This window comes from Pseudopipra pipra, chromosome Z (genome assembly GCF_036250125.1).
Source record: "Pseudopipra pipra isolate bDixPip1 chromosome Z, bDixPip1.hap1, whole genome shotgun sequence".
In the NCBI taxonomy this organism is placed as follows: domain Eukaryota; kingdom Metazoa; phylum Chordata; class Aves; order Passeriformes; family Pipridae; genus Pseudopipra; species Pseudopipra pipra.
The window spans coordinates 55,871,499-55,894,969 of record NC_087581.1 but is presented as its reverse complement, the minus strand read 5'-3'; the positions used below and the strand labels follow the sequence as shown (position 1 = coordinate 55,894,969).

Here is a 23,471-nt window from a genome sequence, read left to right as displayed (position 1 = left end):
CTTTCAGTATGTAACCTTGCTCCCCCTTCTTTCTTGCAGATTCCCTTCACTCTGCCTCTCCTTCTCCCCTAATTTTGTCCTTCTTCTGTCTTGCTCTTCTTCCATTCCACCTTGAGATTCAGAATTCTTTTTTCCTCCTTGTGGGCCATTTGTCAGTCCTCTAAAGAAGGCTGCTAACTAAGGTGTATGAAAATGCTCTGCAGGAGGATGTTTTCATGTGTTTTTGTAACAAGTCCCTGTGCTTCAGGCAACAGACGTGATTACTATATAAATCAAGGCACACATGGATACACACAGGGAGCTGGGCCCAGATACCAAATCCTTCATCTCTGAAGCATAAGGACAGTTCTCATGCATAGGCAAAATTTTCTTGGCTCAGCAAGTCTCCAGGTTTTTCAGTGTGAATCTCACAAGTGATACTGTTGTTTGGTGGACCACCTGCCTTCCCACCCATGATCTAAAAGCTACTTTCCCTTTCTTTTATGATTAAATTCCATCTCTGAGACAAATACAATGATTGCTGTCATGGAAGAGTGCATTTAAGCAAGTTTTTGATGTACTTTAATAATTTAGATGGCTTGTGATCAGAGAGATGCTGACAGAAATGTTGGGGAGTTGTCTTTTCATCCTGTAGTGAGCCACAGGACACAAACCATGAACCTGTGTTTTGATGTAGTTACAGTATTCATACCTACAGCCTTCCTGTGAGCCAGCTGCTGGGAGGGAAACATCACTACCTCTTGTAATACATCCCGATAATCCTGGCATCATTTGATAACACAGAAGACTTCCTTCTGTCCTTCTCTCTCCTCGAATACTTCTCTGAGATTAAAAAGTTGATGAGTTAGTAAAGGAACAAAAATACTGTGCACCTAAGAGACCAAATTTTCAAGCATAGACTCCAGATGAAAAGGAGTGTGATACACAACTATGTTTTCTTACTTTTTTGATTCCTTCCATGTAGCTGATGTCCTCTTACATCCATTTTCTTAGGAATCTTCTGAATCTTTTCCCTTTCTTCTCCCTTTACCCATAGTTGCCTTCCTTCACTTCTAGAGATCCCTTTACACATACCTGCATCTGTCCTTTTGCCTCATAGTCTTTTTATGGCTATATTCAGTTTGAAAGGTCCTTCTCATCTTTGTGTTTTTTGCTGTTTCCCACTTGCCAATCATTTCTCTCCCTCCATGCCCAGATGACAGCTCTCCCTCCCTAGCCTGCTTCACCTGTCTAAACCTCCATCTCCTAGTTTTCAGTCTTTGTTTCCCAGTGCCTATACTCAGATCTGTTTCCTTTTTTCCCCACTTTAGCCTTGTTCTTCCCCATTTCTTTTCCAGGTTCTTCCATCCACTGTGTGTAAATAAAACTGTACTTTCAGTCACTTCTCTTGTTTAGTGTGAGAAATCTTTATAGGAATCCAGGAGTAGAATTTCATATCAAGTCTAAAATACATTTTGGTGGTTCTCATTCTCGCTCACATTAGGCCCACTCCTAGTGTTTAGCTAGGAGTCCTAACAAATCCCTGGCACTAGAGGACATTGGATATTGTTTCTTCCAATATTAGGTGTTACTGGATCAGGATTGCCTTGAAAGCATCATAATATAAGAAAATACTAAGGCAGCAACCACACAGCGGTGGGCTGTGAAAACGTGCAGCCAGCATCAGCACAAATGGTTGTTAGGACTTTTAATACTGCATCATCTTTCTGCATCTACACATATGTTCAGGTACATTCATACCTCTTCTGTGTCAGTCTTCACAGTAGCTTCCTCAATACCTGCTTCTGCAACTGCTCCCCATAGTGAAGTCAATAGGATTTCTACAGGCAGAATGAATGCCAAACTCCACTGCTTTAGACTGTAAAAGCTTCCCAGGAGTAGGGAGCACATCTCTATGTGTCTGTACAGTGCTGAGCACACAGCTGGTGCTCAATGAATAATATATATATGGGCTTGGTAGGAGTGACTGTTCATCTAGTGCAGCTGAGGTGAAACATCTTTTTGTAACAAGAGGCAATGCATTATCACTTTTACTGGTTTATTTTATAATTTCGGCTTTAAATGATGAAAGTGTATTAGCCAACTAGTTCAGAGGAAGCTCATTTTCACCGCCTTCACACAACATGTCCCATGTTTCAAATGACAGGAAGGATAGGTAGTTCTCTACAGCCGAATGCATAGTGATTAAACTGTCTGGGCACCAGCAGTAGGCAGCCATCGAGCAGATCATTATTAAGATGACTATAATTACACAGTCAAAGCAGCCTCTTGCAGCACACTAGTAATCTGCTTTGAAAACTGGAGGCACAAAAGCATATCTCCTTTATACATTGAGGCCCAAGCTGTGCAAAGTAACTGCAGATTTTTATGTTACATCACTCATGTCTTAAGCTGTTAACTGCTACTGTCTGCCGTTTGGAAGCTGGCCTGTTTTCCTGGCCAGGGGCATCTGAGATAGAAATAAATGCTGAGTAAAGGACTGTTCAAAAAAAAAAAAAAAAGGAAGTATAGCTATGACACCTCCACAAGAGCTCTCATAGTATTGCTTTAGTCATTAGCTGAGTGGATACTTGAGCTTAATCAGTATCAAAGGGACATACACAAAGTCATCTATTTCATTAAGCTAATTTACATTACTCGGCTTACCAAGAATCAAATTTTCATGTATTGTCCATCTTGCTGTCAACAAAATAAGGGGAGGGGGAGGAGTAAATGGTAAGCAATGCAAAGACTGAGATGTGATAGTGTTTATTACTTTTTTTTCAGAGATACCTGCTAGTGTCTCAAAAGTCGTCATTGCTTTTGGATATCAAAGATACAGACTAGTATGCTTTATAAAGTTTCTTTTTAGTACCTTCTACTTAGAAATCAAACTTACAGAGCTTTATTAAGTGCAAGATCCTCAAAGCAGTGCATAGTTAGGCTTTCAGCTGCGGCTGTTGAAGAAGGTAAGTGTTGGTTTGGGAGGAGGCAATGGGAGGATTAGAGTAGTTAGCTAAAATAGACCTTTAGCCTCCTCTGGTCCTCTAGAGACATCAATGAAGTGTTTTGTGTGTAGCTTCACACAACATTGCAGTCTCAAGGGAATGGCTGCTGCTGTTTTTATTGTACCAGATCTGACTGTGGCTTTAGCAGAAAGCTCTAATGTGCTGAGATGGCTGTTCTTGCTCTTCTGTTTTGTCCCTGATACTAGTGACACTCTCCTCCTTCGGTACTGAATTTTTTTCTTTCTTTCTTTAAAAAAGAAAGGTAATGTTTGATATCTTGCTTTTCATTACTGCTGGAATTTAAACTTAATTACTGTTGAGTGAAACCATATTCTTTTAGTTCTATGATTCGGTAACTGTTTGCATGTTAAACCTTCAGATTGTCCAAGACATTGTAACTGAGGTTTGCTTTTAAATGTGGATTTGTTGTGATGATTAGATTATTCTGGTTAAGCCCAGATGTTGGAGTCTAATAATTAAACATAATTTAACTTGATTGATTAGTCAGAATGATGGAAATCTTTCATAAGACAACTAAATATGTGGGTCATCGTTTCTCTTGGTATTGAACCAAGGCTGAGTGGTTAATTCTGCCATCTGTTCCCAGACCCTGCACAGGGTTTCTCAAACATTAGTGTTTCTAAAATCTGTTTAGGAAAATGATTTAATAACAACTCTTTTATTATTTGTGTGACTTGTGTAAATATAACTAGAAAAGATGTAGCTCCGACTGACCGATTGGTAATGATGGAAAAACTAAACAAATATGTGATTATGAGTTGACTGTTTTCACTGAAATGAATCATCATGTTTGTGCTCCTTGAACTGCCAAACTGTCCTCCAAAGCCATGTCCTCGCTGAAAGAAAAACTGCAGGCAATAACTCCTCTATCTTGCGGAATGCATCCCATATGTGTGCATGTGTGCATGATTCAGTTTTTAAGGACTTGGTACTAGGATGGAGACTAGCAACTGAATGCATTTGTTTGAGCCCAAAATGTTGATCTGAGCAGTTTGGGATGTTGGAAGTCAGTTATGGATGCTGTTATGCTGCAGAAATGGTGTCAATATTTTTGCAGTTTAGTAACTCAAATGTTTGCTTAGAGAAAGAACAAGGCCACTAACATATTTGGATCATGAGAATTGCAGGTCAGAACAGTTTTTCTTGTACCAGCAAAAATTAAAAAAAAAAAATTCTCCTTTATCCACAAATGTGTGTGTTGTCTATGTGGATTGTAAACTTTTTGAGACAAGGCTTTTTTTAAAATAAAAATTGCACAGCACAAAGCATTCATGGGGTAAAACACAAATTAGGAAAGAATAATCAAAAGGAGCTCCAGTACAGTAGTATTTTCTGCTGGTGAAGATACTTATTTTTTCTTTCTATAGGTAGCACTGATTTAATCCCAAGCAGGTTTTTTGCCATTTGAGTTGTAGCCCAAAGTTTATTTTTGCAACAAAAGCAGACATAAAGTAGGTTACAGTCTTCTAGCTTATGGGAGGGTCCAGCCAGTGATAGAAATTATGGTGTTGATAGGACTGTGCATTGCACTTCATTGTTTAGCTGATGCAGGACATCTCTTGACTGTAGATGATGTGTGATTGATTGGTTTGTGACAAAGCAGCAAGCAGTAATCATATTGCTATTGCAGGAAATCATCAATTCATCTATTGTACAGATCTGCAAAGGCAAAGAGAAAACAGTATAAGAAGAAGGAAAGGTGGATGTCTACTTGCTGCTGAATAAGCTCAAAAGAGAAGTTTCTTACCCTTGCATTGAAAACTGTCTTTCCTCTGATACCATATCTGGTGTTGCTAATTAGTGCTGTTTTATTGCAGTCTTGTCATAAAAGAGAGCATACCTTTTGTCTATGTTTACATTGTAAATACCTTAAAAATGGCATATTGGAAATGAAAGGTTTTTTTAGTTAGTTTGTGTTTTAGTTCAATTGTGGAACAGTTAGTCCTACTTGAGAACTAGGCAGGAGGACCCTACAGGGGATGCGTGGCTAAGCATTTTTGTCCTTGTGTTTGACTTTGTGTCCTTCTAAGCGTGCGTAGCAAGAGAAGAGACTGAAGTGTTAGTTGTGCTGAAAACATTTCTGTCCTCATTTGCATTTCCAGTCAGGCAAAATTCTTCTGGATGACTGTGTCCTGCCCTTGGGGAACACGCAAGAGGGCAACGCGCTTTGTTCCTGGCGGAGGGAAACAGTTATCCTTGGCAGGTATGGGGAAGAGAGGGTACCTGGCTCTGTCAACTGAGAAAGAGCATGACAGTTGATCTGTCTCCGTGATGGAAAAAGAAAGCATATGCCTGGTGGGCTCCAGGAGCAAGGAGCTTGCTCTCCATCTTTTTAATTGCCCAACTCCTGGGAGAAGGCAACCACATCTCTCTGTCCTGGTTTTACTGTTTAATACCTGCATTCAGAGCTTATCTGGATTGAGCTAAGAGAAATTAAGCCACAAGTCAGCTTTATTAAAATATACATTAAAAGATATATGCCAAGTTTAGTCATCCTTTGACCATCGAGTGCTGTTTTTTATTTATGGGAAGTACTAGCAATCTTCTTTAAACTGTCCAAAAAAGGAGGGAAGATACAATCTGTCCCCATGAGCTTGCAGCAGAAATAATGTTCTCAGCTTTTGGGCAACGTAAGGGTATGTGAATAAGGGGAGGAATCTGTTCTGGTTTAAGGAAAGCCAGATCCGTTCTTGCATGAGGAAAGCCAAGTCCTTTCATGAGAGAGAGACTCTATATGTAAGTGTCAGGAAGGGAAGAGGTTGTGGGGAGCTCTCTAGGGTTCAGAAAGGAAGCATACAAGCTTTCCTCACAGACTTTATCATGGAGGCATCAGAGTTTTCAGTTTCACAAATTTCTTCCATTCTTTATGAAAGCAGTTTATTGTGGAGCATTGTCAGTTTACAACTTCATCTTGCTGGTCATAGGTTTGTGTTACCCCTCCTGTCCGTGTGCTTCTCCATGCAGATCCTGTGCAGGTTGTTTCTTCCTGCCTGGGACAGTAAGTAAGACTTTTAAGGATGCCAGTGAAAAAAGTTATGGTAATTTGTTGAGGGAAAAAAATTGCTTACTACCTCTACATGGAGGAGTGGTGTTGTGGTAGGCACCAATATTCAAGGAGATAAATTATGGATGAATTCCCACCTTTTTTCTCCAATGCTTTAAATATGTGAGAACATACTCAATATTTATGTGTTGCAGTTTTTTAAACAAAATTTTCTTCAGCATGTTCTCAGACTGCCATGTGTTCCAGGGCTGGACATGCTTCTGACTTCATGTGTAGTAAGTAAAGCTTACTGGTAAGTGAACTAAATAAAGGTCCTTCTCCTCTCTGAAATTTTTGTGAAAGCATGGAGAAGCTCTGGGCAGTTTGTCTCATCAAGGTACCTCTATGGCTGGTGTCTAGGAAAAGCTATTGCTGACCACCCTGAGGTAATGCAGGTATCGGATACCAGGGTCCCTCAGAGCTTCCAGTAAAGATTTTGTAAGTTAAGTTCTTTCTTTCAAAGTTCCATTTTTCCATCAGAAGAGGAGAAATGCCTGAAATTATGTTTTTCAGATCTCTTTCTTACAGCAAGTCACTGAGAGAAGTCTTCGAAAAAAACTGTATTTATTGAGCCACCACAGTACACTCTTCAGGCATTATTAGTTCTGTTGTTCAGGATATCAGAAATTATCAATGTGTATGGACATAGACACTGCAAAATTGACTTTTTCACAAGCATGTGTTGAAAATAGGGGCATTCATGTGTCAAGAATGTGTTTTACTTCAAGCTGATGTAATGTTGTTTACCATAGAAGAATAATTCTCTTTTGAATTGCTCACAGGAAAATTTTAACTAGAAGAAATAGTGTGGACCATGATCAAGACCATCTGATTTGCTTTCTCTAAGAAAGCAAAAATTCAAACCAAAATAAAAATTTCTTCTTTTTAAAGATTAGGTATAACATTATATTTCACAGGAAATTTGGATGTGATTATTTCCATTTCCTAACATTAGATGGGAGACTTTGCCCAAAACCCATATAAAGTTAGCAGAATTTAACTGAGTCTTCATCGAAGTATGCATACTTCTATGAGGATGAAAGTATTAAATATATACAGTTCTCTGTAATCAGAAGGCTTATAAATAGGTAAAGCAGCAGCATCCGTGATTGTACAAGCTGTAGAGCAGTTACAGGTCTTTCTGAAGTCTGGTGGGAATCAGTGCTCCACAATCTAGCAGATGTCAGTGTCAGCATTTTCACTGGCATAAACAAAAACAAGCCAATACCCTTTGCTTGTAACTGCTGTGTGACTGTGGTGCAAGCTGGAGACTCACTGCTCTGTGGTGCAGGGAAGCACAGTCTGTAAGACATTGTTCATACATGTGGGCAAGGCTTGACAGGGGGTTGCAGGATCGGAGTCCAGTTGAGAACATCACACCTTGATGTCTACCTCCATCTCTTCAGTCTTTTCTCTTGGGTTTAGCACAGTCCATGCATGCAGCCTTAAGTTTCATTGTAGAATAATTTGATTTTCTGGACTAATGTCTTCTGTGCATTTTTTCCCTTCCAAATGCAGGCAGGAATTTGGGTGTTGGCTGTAGATCAGCTCCTGGCAGCTTTATGTCCGCACTATGAAGGCCAACCTAGAGTTAGAGGAAACTCTCTCTGCAGCATTTGATATAAATCACATAAGCAGCAGAAGTGCAGAGTAAGAAATAACAGCAGCAGTTTGTCAGCTATGCAGTCTTCTTCCTGGTTCCTGCACAGGAATTTCTGTTCTGTCAGGCAAGCTCGAAAGGATTCTTTTGGGTTCAAAAACACCTGGCAGACTTGTTAAAAAACCTTAGCTGTCTGTGACTACCCGTCAAGCAGTTTTGCTGAATTCACTTAGATGCAGTCAGCTAATGAATCACTTCTTTTCCTGTGTCACCCACCATTATGGAATGAAGCTGCAGGATGTGGGAGAGAAGAGGAGGAGGTTTGGGAATAAGTCTTTGGTTGTCTGAGAAAGCCTTAATATTTTGATTGGAGTCACACTTTCTTCAATGAACCCCAGAGCAAGAGTCCTCCTGTCCTGACAGGCTGGTGGACATTATTTCATTGCTGGGATGATGTCTACATTCTGTTTATTGCACACAGAGTAGGTTTTTTCAATGCCATAAAATTATCTGGAATATTAGAAGTGGTGTTTTCAGTTTCAGTCATTAACTGTGTGCTGGTGCCGTGAAAATGATTTCTCTTCCTGTGTATCTCATTATTTGTAGTGGAAACCTGAATGCAGCCAATCATTCCTAAAATAGCCATAGGAAGCACAAGCAATATAGAAACATCTTTGTCTTGCTTCGAGGTTTTAAGCTGCATAGCTGAGCCTGCCTTGGTGTGGGACGTGGAAACAGGCTGCTGTCTCATCTGGGTGACAGTCTGGATTGTCCTTTGCAAAACCCTGCACGTGGTATTGAAAAGGCAGAAGTTATTTCCCTCAGAAGAAAAGAATGACTTTGCCTTGCTCTAGCAATGAGCCAGAGAACAGATTAGAGGCTTTTCCTATCTGCAAGGGAGCTCATCTATCATGCCCCATTCAGGCAGTCATACTCAGTGGGTTCGTTCTCTCTTGCTACGCTGAACCTTTTTCTCCACAGCATGTCTAAAGAAGCAAAGCAAATAATAACAGAGCAACTGGTTTTGCCATTTGTACTACAGGCATTTGTCAGTACTGCTTTGACTTCCTTTTCTATGCTGCTCTAATTCCTTCATGCTGTGGTAAGAAGCAGGTGTGAACAAATGTGTAAGGATGCTTGTATTCTTCAGTATGTGGGTAAATGTGTGTCAGGAGAAGGGAGTAGTGTATTTCTGTGGTGCAGGGGCTCATCACTAACTGTAGTCTCTTTTCTTATTTTTTCTGACCCACACCACCTCAATTTTAAGTTTGCTCATGCAATCACATCAGATACTTCATATTTCCTCTCAATAATAGACCCTCAGTAATTAAAATTATCTTGCACTGTTCTATTAGTTACAGGAATTGTGATTTTTATATTCAAGGGTTAATTGATTATATCTGCATACAGTATTTTCCCTTAAAAGATACTGAATTACAGTAATTAATCTTATGTCCAGGTTAACAGTATCATTTGTCTCAGCACTATCCTAGAAACAGGATTTTTCTTAGGTATCTGTTGACTTCTTGCTAGACCTTCTGTCTTCTTCATAAATCCGAAGTGGTGGAATGAAGAGCAGAGTGAAAAATATGTCATGTTGGCATATTGAGGTGATCTCTTTACTGAAAGGCAATCTTGAGGATAGGGTACTTTCTTGTATTAACTTGTCCATAAAGCTGGTTGGATTATATATGATGTAAAATTTGGAAATTTATTGGGCATGAATCTAGGCAGAGTAAAGCTCAGAGTCTGCCACTTGCATCTGGCAATTACTAGCAAGCTGCAGGAACTGGATTATGATAAACCTTGTGCTCATCTCAGAGGAAAAGCAAACTACATAGATTTTCTGTCTCAGAGTTAGATTTATTCTATTCCTTCCAGATTTCCAAAAATACCAGCAAAAAACATTGAGCAATGAAGAATAATCATGAAAGATAGAGATCTGTGTAATTCCTCTAAAGTTTCAACAAGAAAACCTTTCCTTTGGTATCTGAGCCTTTTAAATTTGGTATAGGCACATGTGAGTGGATGGTTGTCTGAGGGAGAGAGATTTCAGAAGTGGTGCTGAGAGACAATGTTCCTAGTTAACTTGATTGTTTTGTTAGTACTCAGAGTCTTCTTTTTTTTCCCCCCTATCTGTGTCTATCCACAACTATTTTAAAATTTTCCCTCAGGGACTACATTTGTTTTGTGGACATTTTTCATTGTTGGACATTTTTCATTGTTGTAGTAGTAATCTGTTTCATGCTTTTCCTTTGTGCTTTTCTTTAAGGTGTAGAGAAATCTGACAAAATTAATTTCATAAACAAATTAGGGGCTAAAATTATAAATAGATATTGAGAACTCTTTGCTTATCTGAATTTTTTTTTAAATCTGTCAGACAAACATAGTTTACCTTGAAGAGTTTACCGGGTTTCCAGAAGGAAACGCCTTCCCCTTTTTTCTTTCTATTGTACTCAGATTGCCTGACTACAGTGTGTCTATGTGTCCTTGTGCTGAGCATCCTTCCCTAGAATATAATGCTGAGATTTGTCTTGAGTTTTCCTGCCATGACTGGACTATTTCAGTGTGGAACAAGTGGTGGACTCTCCAGAAGTGACTGTCAGGGTAAAGTATTTTTGGGTAGTATGTTGTCCACAGCTGGAATAATTAATACATAAATGGTAATGTCTGTTCTTGAGCATTTGCAGTGTTACAATAGCTTTCATTCACATTTTAGTGTAGATATGTAGTTTGACTTTGTGTCAAAACACTTCATAACAAAGTTGATTGGTGCCTTTTGAAAAAATACCGTGACAAAACTTGCTATTTCACTCAAGGTAAATGAAGGCAGGTTAACGAGTCAATTTTTAAGTAAATGGCTTTAGGGACAGAACTGGCCAAATTGCACAACAGCTAAGCAGTGTGCTCTGACTAACAGCTGACTTAAACACGAAGATCGCATTAAAGCATGGACACTTTAATTTCAAATGAATGGGACAAGAGTCCCGAAGAATACCGCCAGGGTTCATATTTAAGTGCTTGAATGTTTCTTGCATTAATAAAAAGCAAAGGAGAATATTTGTGATTACATTAAGCATTAAACAGATTGATATTAAAATAATACAATCATTTAATGGTTTGGATTGAAAGGGACCTTAAAGATTGTCTCATTTCAACCCTCCTTCCATAGGCAGGGACAGCTTCCACTAGATCAGGTCGCTCAAAGTCCCATCCGACCTGGTCTTGAACACTTGGGGTGGGGCATCCACAGTCACACTGGGTAACAGTTTGAAGCCATTCCCCCTTGTCCTATCTCTGGTGTGTTGCAATGTTGTATAGATCCTAACTTTTTCTTCAGAGGTAACCTATGCCGTTATATATCAATCTGATCCATTATGCTGATGTAAAAAGGCTGGAAAATAAGCTTTTTCTCCTGGATAGAGGGTGGAGAAGGGCTGCAATCCATATAAGTATGTATTAGCAGTGAAATGAAGCAAATGCTAAGTATCTGCGGGAAATGGAGTTGGCTGAGCTGTGAGAGTTGTTTCAAGATTACTACCTGATCCTAATGTTATGTTTACAAGCAGGCATGTGGCAGGTGAGACAATGTCTGCAGGGCTGTGTCAAACTTTTAATCGGTGACATTTGTAAATATTTTTGTGAAAATGTACCAGACTTTGTTTTTTACCTTTTTTTGTCCAAAAGGAGAAGAAAACAAAGGGAGGACACATTACAGCTTTGGGTCACCTGCAGCTACGTAATTTTAATTCCATCCATCAGATAAGGGAATTGAAGGTCAGTTGACTGGCACTGATATTTCCCAGGCAAAATGAGGGTTGGAGAGAGTAATGGTGTTGCTAGTAGTGTATCTGTTTTCCATTAAGAATGTTGAGATGAAACAGCAAAGTATGTATTAGAGATGGTGTTCTCTCCTGTCAAAAGGCAGTGATTGCTACATTTAGCTCTTAAATCAATTCAGAATCTTGACATAGTTTTGCTGAAGTTCCACAAATAATCAATAGACCTATTTTTATCTCTTAAATGAGTGAGGCTTTTAAAAATAATAAAGACATCTTTGTAATGACTGACCAAGCTGTTCCAGAGTTAGGTCTATTGCTCTGTATGATTGGGGGTGTTGAGTGAAAGAGGTTATTTAGGCATTGCTTTTGTTCCATTTTGCAGGTTTATAACCCCAAAATAAAATTGCAAATGTTTCTGGCAGTCCTCCTTCAGGCACAGATGGCTTTCCTCCCAGTTTTGGCAAGTCTGATTTCAGTATAAAACTGAGCAATTATTAGAAAGTGAAATATTGCATGATATAATACCACTACCAGCACTATCAGCATCATGACAAATGGAGCATTTGTTGTTCTGGTGCCATGTGAGAGAGCTAGGGCCACTGCATTACCCCTTTCTTTAAAACCTTACCTTTACTGCTACTGGTGATGCACAGATAGATGCATCTTGCTAGAGCAGATGCTTTAGTGAGAACTGTGGCCATTTTCTCATTTGCGTTGGCTCTATATTTCAATGCAAATATCACTGAACAGGTGGCTGATGAGGCCCCCGTGGACTGTTTACTGTAAAGGTTACAACCAAAATCGATAGGCCTGAGATGCTTCTAATTCCGTCTGGGAGATGTTCATCTTCCATCTGACAGTTCCCTCTCTGAACAGCAGCATCCTATTAACGCTGCAGTCATCAGGGATGTCTCACTCGGGTCAGCAGAAGGTTTTGTCTATTTAGGCCTCCATTTGTTCTTTACATTTTCCTTTTGCGCTGCACTGGATGAAGCAGCAACGTGGATCTTGACAGGACAGGTTGCCAGCATTAAGCATGCTGAGTTTTGCCTACTGACTTGACACCTGCTACTACCATTCGACAGGCCGAGGCTCATCACTGCTATCTGGGGGTTGTCCAAATCTTTTCAGTTTGTCACTTACTGAGGCAAGAGGTAGTGATGTTACATATCATAGCTGACATTACTGTGCGTGAGGTATGGCCTTGTAAAGGTGCAAATGAGGGGAGAGGAAAGCTGGTATAGACTCAGGTTTGTACAAACCTGAACAAAATAAGCAAGTACCCTTGAAACTTGCGTGAAAATACTTTGTATTTTGGCTAAAATTTTATTTTAGACATGCACTTTTGCACGTCTTGGTGGGAAAATCTGCATGGTCCATGTATCTGTACATGTACATCAAACTAGCAATGAAGTTTGTATTATTCTTTTTAATGAAGGTAGATGCTGTTGCTTACTATATGAGGCAAAATCACTCTCATTGGTGTCTTTCCCTTGGGCCTAATCGTCATGCCTGGCATGCAGCCCACAGCAGCTGGGCAATGAGTAAGCAGTACTGAATCCAATTAAGTGCTAGTAAAGCGTGTATAGCAGAGGGCACCCATGCAGTCCTCTTACAGTCAGTGAGAACTTTTTGATACACACCAAAGATGAGAGAGAGTACACTTTATACACATAATTTAGGGTCAACAGTGTTGCCAGACAGGTGGGGGCTTCTTTTGGGCACTGCCTTTCTCCCCTCACCAGCATTCAGGAGCAACCCTGTGTTATCATGAGATCTGAAGGAGTGCAGGTGATTACCCCAATGTGTTCATGCACCAGCCTGTCTGGCATAAGGGCCAGCTACCTGGAGTGCTTAGAGTGCTCTTTTGGCGACATGAAGTGAATGGCCAGCTGTAGAGACAACAGGAGCAGGATAGGAGAGGAAAGACAAATGATGACTGCATCATCAGTCACAAAAAGATGTTGGAAGTTGGTAGTGAGGCATTAAGTCTCTGTGGCCACCTGCACCACCATTCAGGTGACTGAGCAGCAATCAGTAGAGAAAGTACAACAGAGGCAAAAAAGCTGTCCATCCTAGGCAATGTCCTACCATGTGCCAATTCAGTTGTAATGTCTGGCACTCCATGCTGTGTCTTGCTGATAGCCACTTGTGTTTCAACTCTCTTGAGCTCCCCAAGCACTCACTGATCTACTGTTTGCTCACATCTGTCTGATCCCCTTGGCACCACTCGACGTGGGCATTTTTTATGATCCCTTCTGCTGCCTGGTGCAGCCATGCGAGGTGGCTGAGCAGCAGCTAACCCACCACCCAGACAGGCATAGACAAAGGACACTCTTCTGAACAGCTCTGCTGTTCTGGCCTAACTTTCCTCATTCTCCAGAAGCTGCAGCCTTCAGGTTGTATTCCTCTCTTTTTGCTTTTGTTGTTGCATTATTCCTAATTCCTTCCTCTGACTTGTACAGAACTCGTCTTTCACTTTCTAGGAACTGTGAATTTAAAGGGGTAAATAGAACTAACGGTGTTTTCCACTCAGAGATTTCCAAAGACTTAGCCAAAGGAGTTGAAGGATACTTGCCAGCATCTCATGGCAAATCAGTACCATAGCAGGAAGCAGCAGTCAGGTTGGCCGACTAGTTTCTGCACTCTGCCTTCAGCACAGCAAAGCATGTGCTGTATAGATCAATACATGCTTTTTTTGTGGGGGTAGATCTTGCTCTGTAAGTTTCTTTTGATGGGACACTTAAGTAGGACTTGGGTTCCTAAATCACTTATATGCCTTTAAAACTCTTACCACAGGAGAATCTCCAATTTTTTTACCTCTATTATGCAACTCAAATTGGTTTCTTCCCTGTTTTTTAATGGTACATTTGTTTTTGCTGCATATGATTTTAAGGGCTATTTGCTGAGTGTTTCCAGGACCAGTCCACATAGGCTACTGCTTTGCCAGTCATACTTTTTCCTTATGTAGGAGTTCAAATTCATCTGACTTTACTTTTTAATTTCCTCACTATTTGGTTAAATGCTGTTCCTTCTTACTAGACTGTCCTTTTGAAGAATAAGTTAACTCTACATGTTTGTAGAAACAAAAGAGCTTGTTTAAGGCAGTCATGGACTTTTAGGGCTGATAGGGTTTCTGGTCCTGCTTCATGCATAACACAAACCATTAAATTTTATCTGGTAATTCTCACATTAAGCTTCATAATTTGTGGATCAAAGTGCAGCTGCTGTGTATGAACACAACCCATCATGATGAAAAGAAGGTTTGTAAAAAGTGAATATAACAAGATCTGTCCATTACTGAGCAGGCTTACTATGCCATGGGAAAATTCTGACATGGTTGCATACTTTGATTTTGCTTGGAGTTACACTGGGATTAGCTGAACATACAGTGAGGCCAAAGCAACAACACGGGAGATTTTCTAATATGGAAGAAGTGTGTCATTGCTGTTGCTGTTAAGTTTGATCTCAAGATCAAATCTGGCCTTGCACTTTTATGGAGTTTACCAGGAAGTTCACTCTTCCATTTAGATTTTTCATTGGATTTGTATAACCATTCTGGAACTTAAAAGCCACAAATAAAATAACCTGGTTACTGCAGTATTAAGGCAGAAGCCACGTAATGAATTCCTTGGCCAAGCAGCTATTCTATGTGTACTTCCACCCAGACTGTTGTAAATGCTAAAAATATCAGGCAGCAAAAAGCAGAGCATATCATGATGGCTTCTTGTTGGCTTGGATAGCCATGGATAGCCATAGTGGAAAGCACTTGGCACAGAAATGTCAGACTTTTCTACATGTTTTGAAATGATCATTGCTTTCTTAGCTTCAGAAACTCCTTCATGCCAACAGCATGAATTTTACAAAATTAAATGACCCTAAATCCAGCATTTATATGTGGATGATAAATGGATATGAATATGTATATGTATACATAGACTCTGAATAAGTAAAAATAGTAGTAATAGCAACTTATTGCACTAGTATCTAAACATCCTACTTAGAAGTGGTTCATCTTTGGGCTGAAGTGTACAAAAAGAGAAACCTTTGATTTCTATATACATTGTGATCATATGGTTTATTTATAATTAACTATAATATGAAAAAAAGGAGGGAAGCACAGAAGTAGCCAAAACAAGATGTCCTGTATAAGTATTTGAAGCCATCAGCTTCAGAAAGAAGAACAGAGCACCAGCACTAAAGCATAAAGTTGTATTTGCATTGGTTGTAGGAATGCAAAAAGCAGCTTATTTGTGGTTTTTTTGAACCTTGGAAGAAATTCAATCTACTCTGCCAACTCAATGGCTACAAGTCATTGCATTAGACATAGATTATAAAATATGCCCTTAAACATTTGCATGGCTGTATTTTGATAGCATGCTTGGTCATAAAAGACCACCATAAAAAACTCACTCTTCTTGTCACCACTAATTTCTTTCAAGAAGAGTAATAACCGTGTTAGAACATTACTAGTAGTAATGTTCTGAACAGGGAGAACTGGAGTTCTCAGAGCCAGTTCTCTCTCAGCCAGTATGACTTAATGCAGGCCAGACTGAACTGCAGTTCAGATCTCTCCATGGAAGGTGGAGAGTTCTCCATTGATGTTTGCAAAACTTCAATTTGGAGACAGTGCCTGTACTTGCTTTGCATCATTGCCTGACTGCTCGTGCTTCCTCAGACACTGCGTTCGCTTTTGATTAGAAAGTAGTTGCAGCGGAGTTGCGAGTGAGAACATTTATATCACTCCCAGGGGCCCAACCAGAGGGAAAATTGTACCAAAAATAAATGTGACCTTCTCGAATCAGCACTTTTCTGAAATTCCACTGAGCCAGTATGGCTTGTTCCACCATCGTAAGAACTGCAAAAGTAACAATATGTTTGAATAATTATCTCTGAGTGAAAAGCTGCCTTTAGGTGCAACTTGAGTCCTCCTCCTCAGTGTTAATTTATTGGCACAGGCATTGATAAATATGTGTCATCTACTCGAATCATTAACAGATCAAAGTAGACATTTTGCATGTACTTTGTGTGAATTGGAACAATTATGTTGGCACTAGAGCAACAGAGAATTATTTTTTTTTCTCTCTTCTCCCTCTTTTCTTGCCCAGAAAAATCCCCTTAAGAATGACAGAGAATTTCATGTGCTTAAAAACCTACAAAGTTATGTCAGTTCATTTGCCAGGTAAAAGAAAACAGATCTGGCCCAATAGCATGCACATGAAATCACAAAGTAAGTGTGCTGGGCACTGTTCATTTTCCTGGAAGCTGTCTCCCATACATATTTACATAGAGCAGTACACATGTCTGAATGAGAAGTAGGGAGTGATGGTGCAGACTCACCCATGGGAAAAGTTTTTCAAGCTCTAAAGGGGGGTGGCAGAGTTATGTCTGCAATACTGTGATGCTTTCCTCACAGCATACACATTGTTAGATAGTGGATTATGTGCTGATAGAGAGTAACAGAAAGCAACTATTCTTATGCTCCAGTCTCATTGCAGGCCAAGCAGTTTGAATTGTCAGCCTGCAGACTAATACTGTACATGAATACAGTTTAAGTGGAAGATTTGGATTGCTTGATAAGTTCTTCCCATTAAACAGTTGTTCCTCATGTGCATTTCAGAAAAGATTTCTGCATTGGATTGTAGGAATTTCAAGGAGAAAAGAATTTCAATCTATTTATGTATTAAGGTAGTTTGTTTTGTCACTTTGCAGTGTGCTTATAGGGGCAAAATGTTTTGAGCAGCAAAGTGACATTTTGAAACATCACATAGAGTTAAAGGAATAAACCCCTTTAATGTGTATATCTTACTTTTAATTAACACTTCTTGAGGGAAACTGTGTTTCCAAGCGTGCTATTTACTTCTGCTGCTTATTTCTACTTTGGGCATTCCTAAGGGCCCCAAATGACAACAAATAGAAAGAAACAGTTCCTACCCCAGAGAGCTAGCAGTCAAGAGAAAATGTAAGAGGTGACTAAAGAGACAAATGGAGAAATCAGGTAGAGAAAGGTGTTTCCAGGCAGACATAGCTGTGTCAGTAATCATACACAGCTATTGGCCTAACCAATGCTAGATTGAAATAGTTCTCTTGGGGCTTGTATGTACTATCTTCTAGTATGCATTTTCCTATAAAGTATAATAGACAGACAGTGTCTGCATTGTGTCGCATTTATTCTTGCTATTTTTATCCTTTGCTATCCATCTGACACTTTGTTCAGTTAAGATGTCAGTCATTGCCTTACATTTTTTTTCCCAGTCTCAGTCTAACTCTGTCTCTCAGTTACTTTGTTAATAGAAATAGAGAATCAGCCAGATTTCCAATTTGTGTGTTGAAATAATAATAGGCTAACACGGGGTATAATAAATCATTAGTCCTTATGGACTCTACCACCCTGCAACAGAGCCCCTGTTCCAATCCATTTATAGGAACTGAAATTTTATTTGAAAGCAAATATGTGATGAGGCAAATTAATTATTTTGACATTTTTCAATTGGTTAAAAAATGAGGAATCAGCCGTATCTGTGAAATTACAAATGACAATCCAACACTCAAGACTTGTTAATGGTTTTTTTGGCATCAGCAAAGGAGACGTAGGTATCTAATATTAAATAGTGTTGCAGAAGGGCAAGTTAGCACTTTGTTTGCCAAATTAAGTTTCAAAGACTGTGTAGGTTATGAAGTTTGACTTTCTGCCCATAAATCTTGAATGACTGACAGACTACTGTAAAATAGCTTTGTTCAAAAGGAATCTTTAGCAGGCAGCATCAAAGGTTTGAAACTGTGGAAGGGATGAAAAGAAAACCCCACTTTTGCACTGATTTCCCCTGCAGATCAATGTCTCTGTGAAATTTGCCTGGGAATTATGAACTATTTACTGTATTATGTGCTGTTTTCTTTCACTGTATCCAAAGGCCCCGGTGGTTCCTTTTATCTTCAAGATTTAGGGATATTTTTGTACATGAAATGTGAATGAATTAATGCATCAGTGGAACACAGGGAGAAAAAATGCTGGGTTTGGATGGTTCTTTTCTCCCTTATTTTATCACAAATTGCGGTATTGGTTTTGCAGCACCTAAATTTGTGGGTACATATTTTTATGGTAAAACCCAATGACATGTTCTGCATGCTCCATCAAGTTCTCTCAGTGTTTCTTCACTTGATTCACTGCTCTGCAGGGTATGAATGAGTCCCATAGTATAACCCTTAATCTCTTTTTAACCAGAATAATGTAGTGTGGGGTTTTTTATTTATGGTGTGTGTCATCATGTCATCATCCAATTTTGTAAACCAAAGGGGGAAATAAAATATTTCTTGGAAAACTCTTGTCAGCTGTTTATCAGTGCAGGGGATGAAGTGTCTTTATTGCAAATAAGCAGCAGAGGTAGCAAATTCTTTGCAACACATAGGTACTTAAGTCTATCCTTGAGTAAGATGTGGCACTCCTAGGGCATGGGCTAAAGAAGAACTGACCTAGTAGTGCTGTTTCCACTTAGAAACACAACATGCATCCTCAAGTACAGTGAGAGGCTTGAGGAGAGGAAAAGCTCCCTCTACTTTTCATTGACTCTTTAAACTGATTCAACAGAAGGTGCTTAAATTCTCGTTTGTCTTCCACAGGGTGAAGTGAAGAAGTGAAGCCTCACAGCTGAACTACTATGAGGTCAGAAGCCTTGCTGCTATATTTCATACTGCTACACTTTGCTGGGGCTGGTTTCCCAGAAGATTCTGAGCCTATCAGTATTTCGCATGGCAACTGTAAGTATAAGGGGACAGAGAACTTCATATAATACTGATCAGGGGACTTCAACATTATTTTATCACAGTTGCAGTGAATAAAGCTGTTTTTCTTGATTTCTGCCAGATCAGCCAATTTAAATTCTCAGATACTAATATAGGAACATGATCTTTCACGTGGTCTTATTGTTTGTTGATCTAATACAAATAATTGAACTTACTTCATTAAGTTCTGCTTGAGCATTAGGCATTTTTTTCTAAGCTAGAAATGTAGCTAAAAACCAAATCAAGACAAAGTATCTCCTTCACAGGATCTCCCTCCTTTCTTACCAGCAGAGATTCGCAAACTCTCCAAAACATAGGGTAACACCAACAGCTGCAAGTCATATTGAGATTTGTTGGCTAAACAGGTGGAGAACTTTCTGTGCATTTCACAGAATTTCACATTGCACATCAGGCCCAGCTTAACTGATTCCGAAGGTTTCATATGTTTTAAAGAAAATCTTTAGGATCTAGGCCTCTAAAAGTATCCTGGGGAGTAGCAACTCAACCAAGAGCAGGCTTGTGTTTAGGCCTAAGTTTGGTCAGGAATTTGACTTTAAAGTGAATCTTGATTGTCCTTGTTTACTGTGCTCAGGGATGGCCTTGGCACCCATAAACTTGTGTGACACCAACTGAAAGACAAGACTCCAGGGCACACCTGATGTTCTGCAAATGCTAATAGACATCTAGGATAGAAGAACAGGGAAGAACTGCTCTCAAGCAAGCCCCACTGAAACCCCTGGTGTCTAGACTGACCACTGGGTCTTCAGCACCAACATTTTCTCACTCCAGAAGGGTGGTGCTAATCATTCATGCTAACATACAAATAGCCAGCCTTGATCCTTGGAGAAATGGAACATGGGATAACTTTGTCCTCTGCAGCATGGCATGCTGAGGTGCACATGAACATACAGGCACCCTGCTCGTGCTAGATCCCTGAGTTACAGAGGAAACATTACTGGATAGAAAACAGCCTGACAGTTAATCTTGGCATTTTGCATATAGGACGTGCTCAGAAGAATTAAGCTTCTGAACATAAATCCTGCCTGGTGTTTTACTTTGTTTCTTCAGGAGTTCTCAGCATCTGGTTTGCAGAGAAGTTCCTGTTTCTGTCCAGTTTTATCACAGGCTTTCTGACACATGGCACTTCCAGGTATTTAGCTGAAGCCATGCTGTGAATCAATATTTTGACCAAGCTTAACAGGTGGAATACTTTTAGAAGACAATAGCGGAGAACACTAAAGCAGTGGGTGAGTTTCTGAAGAAATCGACTTCCTCAAACGTATGCAGGTTTTTGGGAGAGCATATTTATGGGAAAAAGGCTCAGGCATAGCTAGGTGGTAGTCAGCTCTATATAACACACACAGCAGTTCTCCTCTGATGATGATGCTTGTCAGAGGACTATCCTCCTTTCTTTTGTCATTTTATTTACTTAATTGGCTCCCTGGTTTGTGCATGTAGATGTCATGATGATGTATACGTATAGGTCTAACTGTAAAGTGGCCGCTGTTGTTATAGGTTGTACACACCGATCATCTGGGGAGCAATGGGAATAGTCCATAAATGCTCTTGTTGACTGATAGACTGAGGGGGAAAGCTGACTTGTTGATAGCATAAGCTCAGTATAGGCCTTCCAGTCAGTATTCAAGTATTCAAGTTGTCTACTTGCCAGAAGAACTGGCGTTATCAGGCTGGTTGCCAGAATAATAAGCGATGACTTTCACTTCATAAAACTCAAGTGGTGAATTCTCACTGTTTCTCAGAAATCCCTGCAGCTGTTGTATGATGGCAGTCCAGTCCTGTAGAAAACCCAGGGAACTGGCAGTCTGAACCAAGGAGAGCCAAGTCTTTTGCTTTAGCTAGTACCAGTCCAGTCATTGTGGTGATTGATGGGCCACTGTGGAACAGCTTTGTCCTGCTAGACACACTTTGGCAGCCAGGAGCAAGCATTTGAGCTCTGCAAGCAGTGAAAGAAAAACTGTGAGAGAGTGCCATTACCTGTGTGCCAAGAGCTCCAGAACAGCTTTATCCTTAAACAAAATTCACAGTTTTTGTCTTCTACAAAGGTGATGACTTTTTCCTTTGCAGCTGCAGAGACTGTAACCTTGAAGAACTCTCCAGCTCCCTATGCTCTTGCCTTCCAACCCCAGGCTGTGTTTCCAGAACAGAACAGAAGCCACACATTTCTCCTATAGCTGGGCCCCATAACCCATGTTAGCACATTTCAGTTTGTTATCCTCTTTTGACCCCGTTGACTTTTTTTCCTTCCTACAGATACAAGACAGTATCCGGTGTTTGTGGGTCACAAACCAGGGCGGAACACCACACAGAGGCACCGGCTGGACATCCAGCTTGTCATGGTCATGAACAGGACCCTCTACGTTGCTGCTAGGTCAGTAGTCTCCTGCTTTGATGCCCCACTCTTACTGCTTTAAGAGGAGGAAGGAGAAGACGAGGAATGTTCTGAGTTCTTCTCTGATGGACACGTTATTTTTAGGATTTTCTTACACTCAGAGAGAGCTTTGCAAGTAATTAGTAGGACAGATTGGAAACCTTGTTAGTTGGTCTGCTAAAGTTCAGTTTTGTGACGAGCTACACCTGTGTTTCAAGACTACAGACTTCTGCCTCCCCTTAAGTCCTGCAACAGGGAAGATGCCAGAGAAATTTCTTACTCCCATGGAGGAGCAAGTCTGTCCTCATCCTTCTATTTTGCTTCTGCTCACCAATAATGATAATTTTAGAGAATGATTTTGCTGGTGCGCAAATGCACTTTTTGGTAAGTCTTATTAAATGTAATTTTGCTGGTTTAGGCATGATTTTTTGTCTTAAGACAAAAAAAAAAAAAGAAGCAAACATGCTTCTGCAAGGTTAACTGAATTTAGTGTCTGGATTTTTTTTGAGAGCTATACTGTGCAGACACAAGCACGTCTTATTATAAAAATTGCATATAGAGCCACTCATTCAGTTTGCATAGCTCAGCTTGGCACTATCAGCCTCAGTGGAGCTGCACCCATTATACAGCTGCCAACCTGGCACAGATCAGATATTAACACTTCATTTCCTTGCCTGTTGTTAGCAAAGGAGATTTTAGAGTAGGAATTACACAAGGGATGCAGAATGAGTGCAAGATGGGTCCAGAGTAGCAAGGGCGGTTAGTCCAGGTTAAGAGCTCTTGGACCCAGATCCTGTTTGAGACCTCCCTGCAAGCTGCCTCTCCAGTAGCAGCTCGTTTCCTGCCTGTTTTCTGGTCCTCCATTGGAGAAATACATACTCTTCTGCATGTGCCACAGAGAGCCAGGCGGTTGCTGCAGATGGGAGAAGCGACGGGTGGGATGGCCAGGAGGTGAGAGGGAACAGCTGCTGAACAGGCAGCCTCTCACCACCAGCTCTGTCCTCAAAGCCCTTGGCAGCCTCCAGGAGCTGCCTGGCTTTCCTCTCAAGCAGCCACTCCCCATCTTCTGGGTGGTCGGATGCATCTTGTGGGAGAGATCTGCCCGTGGATCTCCATCCAGCACCAAGTAATTAGTTGTGTTACACCAGTACGGTCACTGAGTGACATTTTCAGAGTCATGTCCCTGGCTGCTAGAAGAATACACTTCTAACTGTTGCCCTACTCAGCCGTTGCAGCTGCACGGCCTAACTGCAGTTTCTTTAGGCTTCTTTCATATGCCACTTTGCACAGGGTCTGGGTGGCAGAGCTCAGGGTTCTCACTCACGCCAAACATTCTCATCAAGCCCAGGCAAAGAGCAAGTATCCTTGAAGAGGAGCTATGGTGGTGTTGGTTATAGGGCACAAGGAGAGGACAGCCCTGCACCAAGTGGCAAAGCCCTGTGCTTTACCAGAACTCAGAGACAGTATTTTTGCTGCATTTAGTGTCATTATTGAGTGTGACAGGGAAAAGGGCTAAAGAGATTTGAAAGGTGGTGGCAGGATTTCCTTCTTTTCATGGCTGAGCTCCTTTTGCTCTCCTTGTTTGTTTCCCTTTAAATTAGAAAATCATTTGCAGTGAGATGGTGGTAAATCTGTTTTGTAGATTTTACTTTGCTGTTTTCATAGTTTATTCCCAGACTGAGATTGACACAATTAGAGTGTTGCAGTGCCCAAGCAACTGGCATTACAATGGGAAAACCCAGATAAACAGTTTTGGGATATGAAACCACTGCGTGCACAAATTATATAAAGAATGCTAATATTTGGGGGACAGCATGTGTACTAGTATATGAATATGCATTTTTTGTATTTGTATAAAACAACTTGCTAC

At 40.3% G+C, this 23,471-nt stretch overlaps 1 protein-coding gene across 8 annotated transcripts in view; it reads left to right on the top strand.

The window, feature by feature from the left end:
* The window catches only part of SEMA6A (semaphorin 6A), a 118,947-nt gene that overhangs the window by 32,417 nt on the left and 63,059 nt on the right, over positions 1–23,471 (top strand). For all 8 annotated transcript variants that reach the window (XM_064641514.1, XM_064641513.1, XM_064641518.1 and 5 more), the window contains exons 2-3: positions 19,051–19,188; positions 21,484–21,601. In XM_064641514.1, coding sequence (XP_064497584.1) covers positions 19,089–19,188; positions 21,484–21,601 — 218 coding nt within the window. In that variant the 5' untranslated portion in view covers positions 19,051–19,088. The remainder of the gene's footprint in view (positions 1–19,050; positions 19,189–21,483; positions 21,602–23,471) is intronic.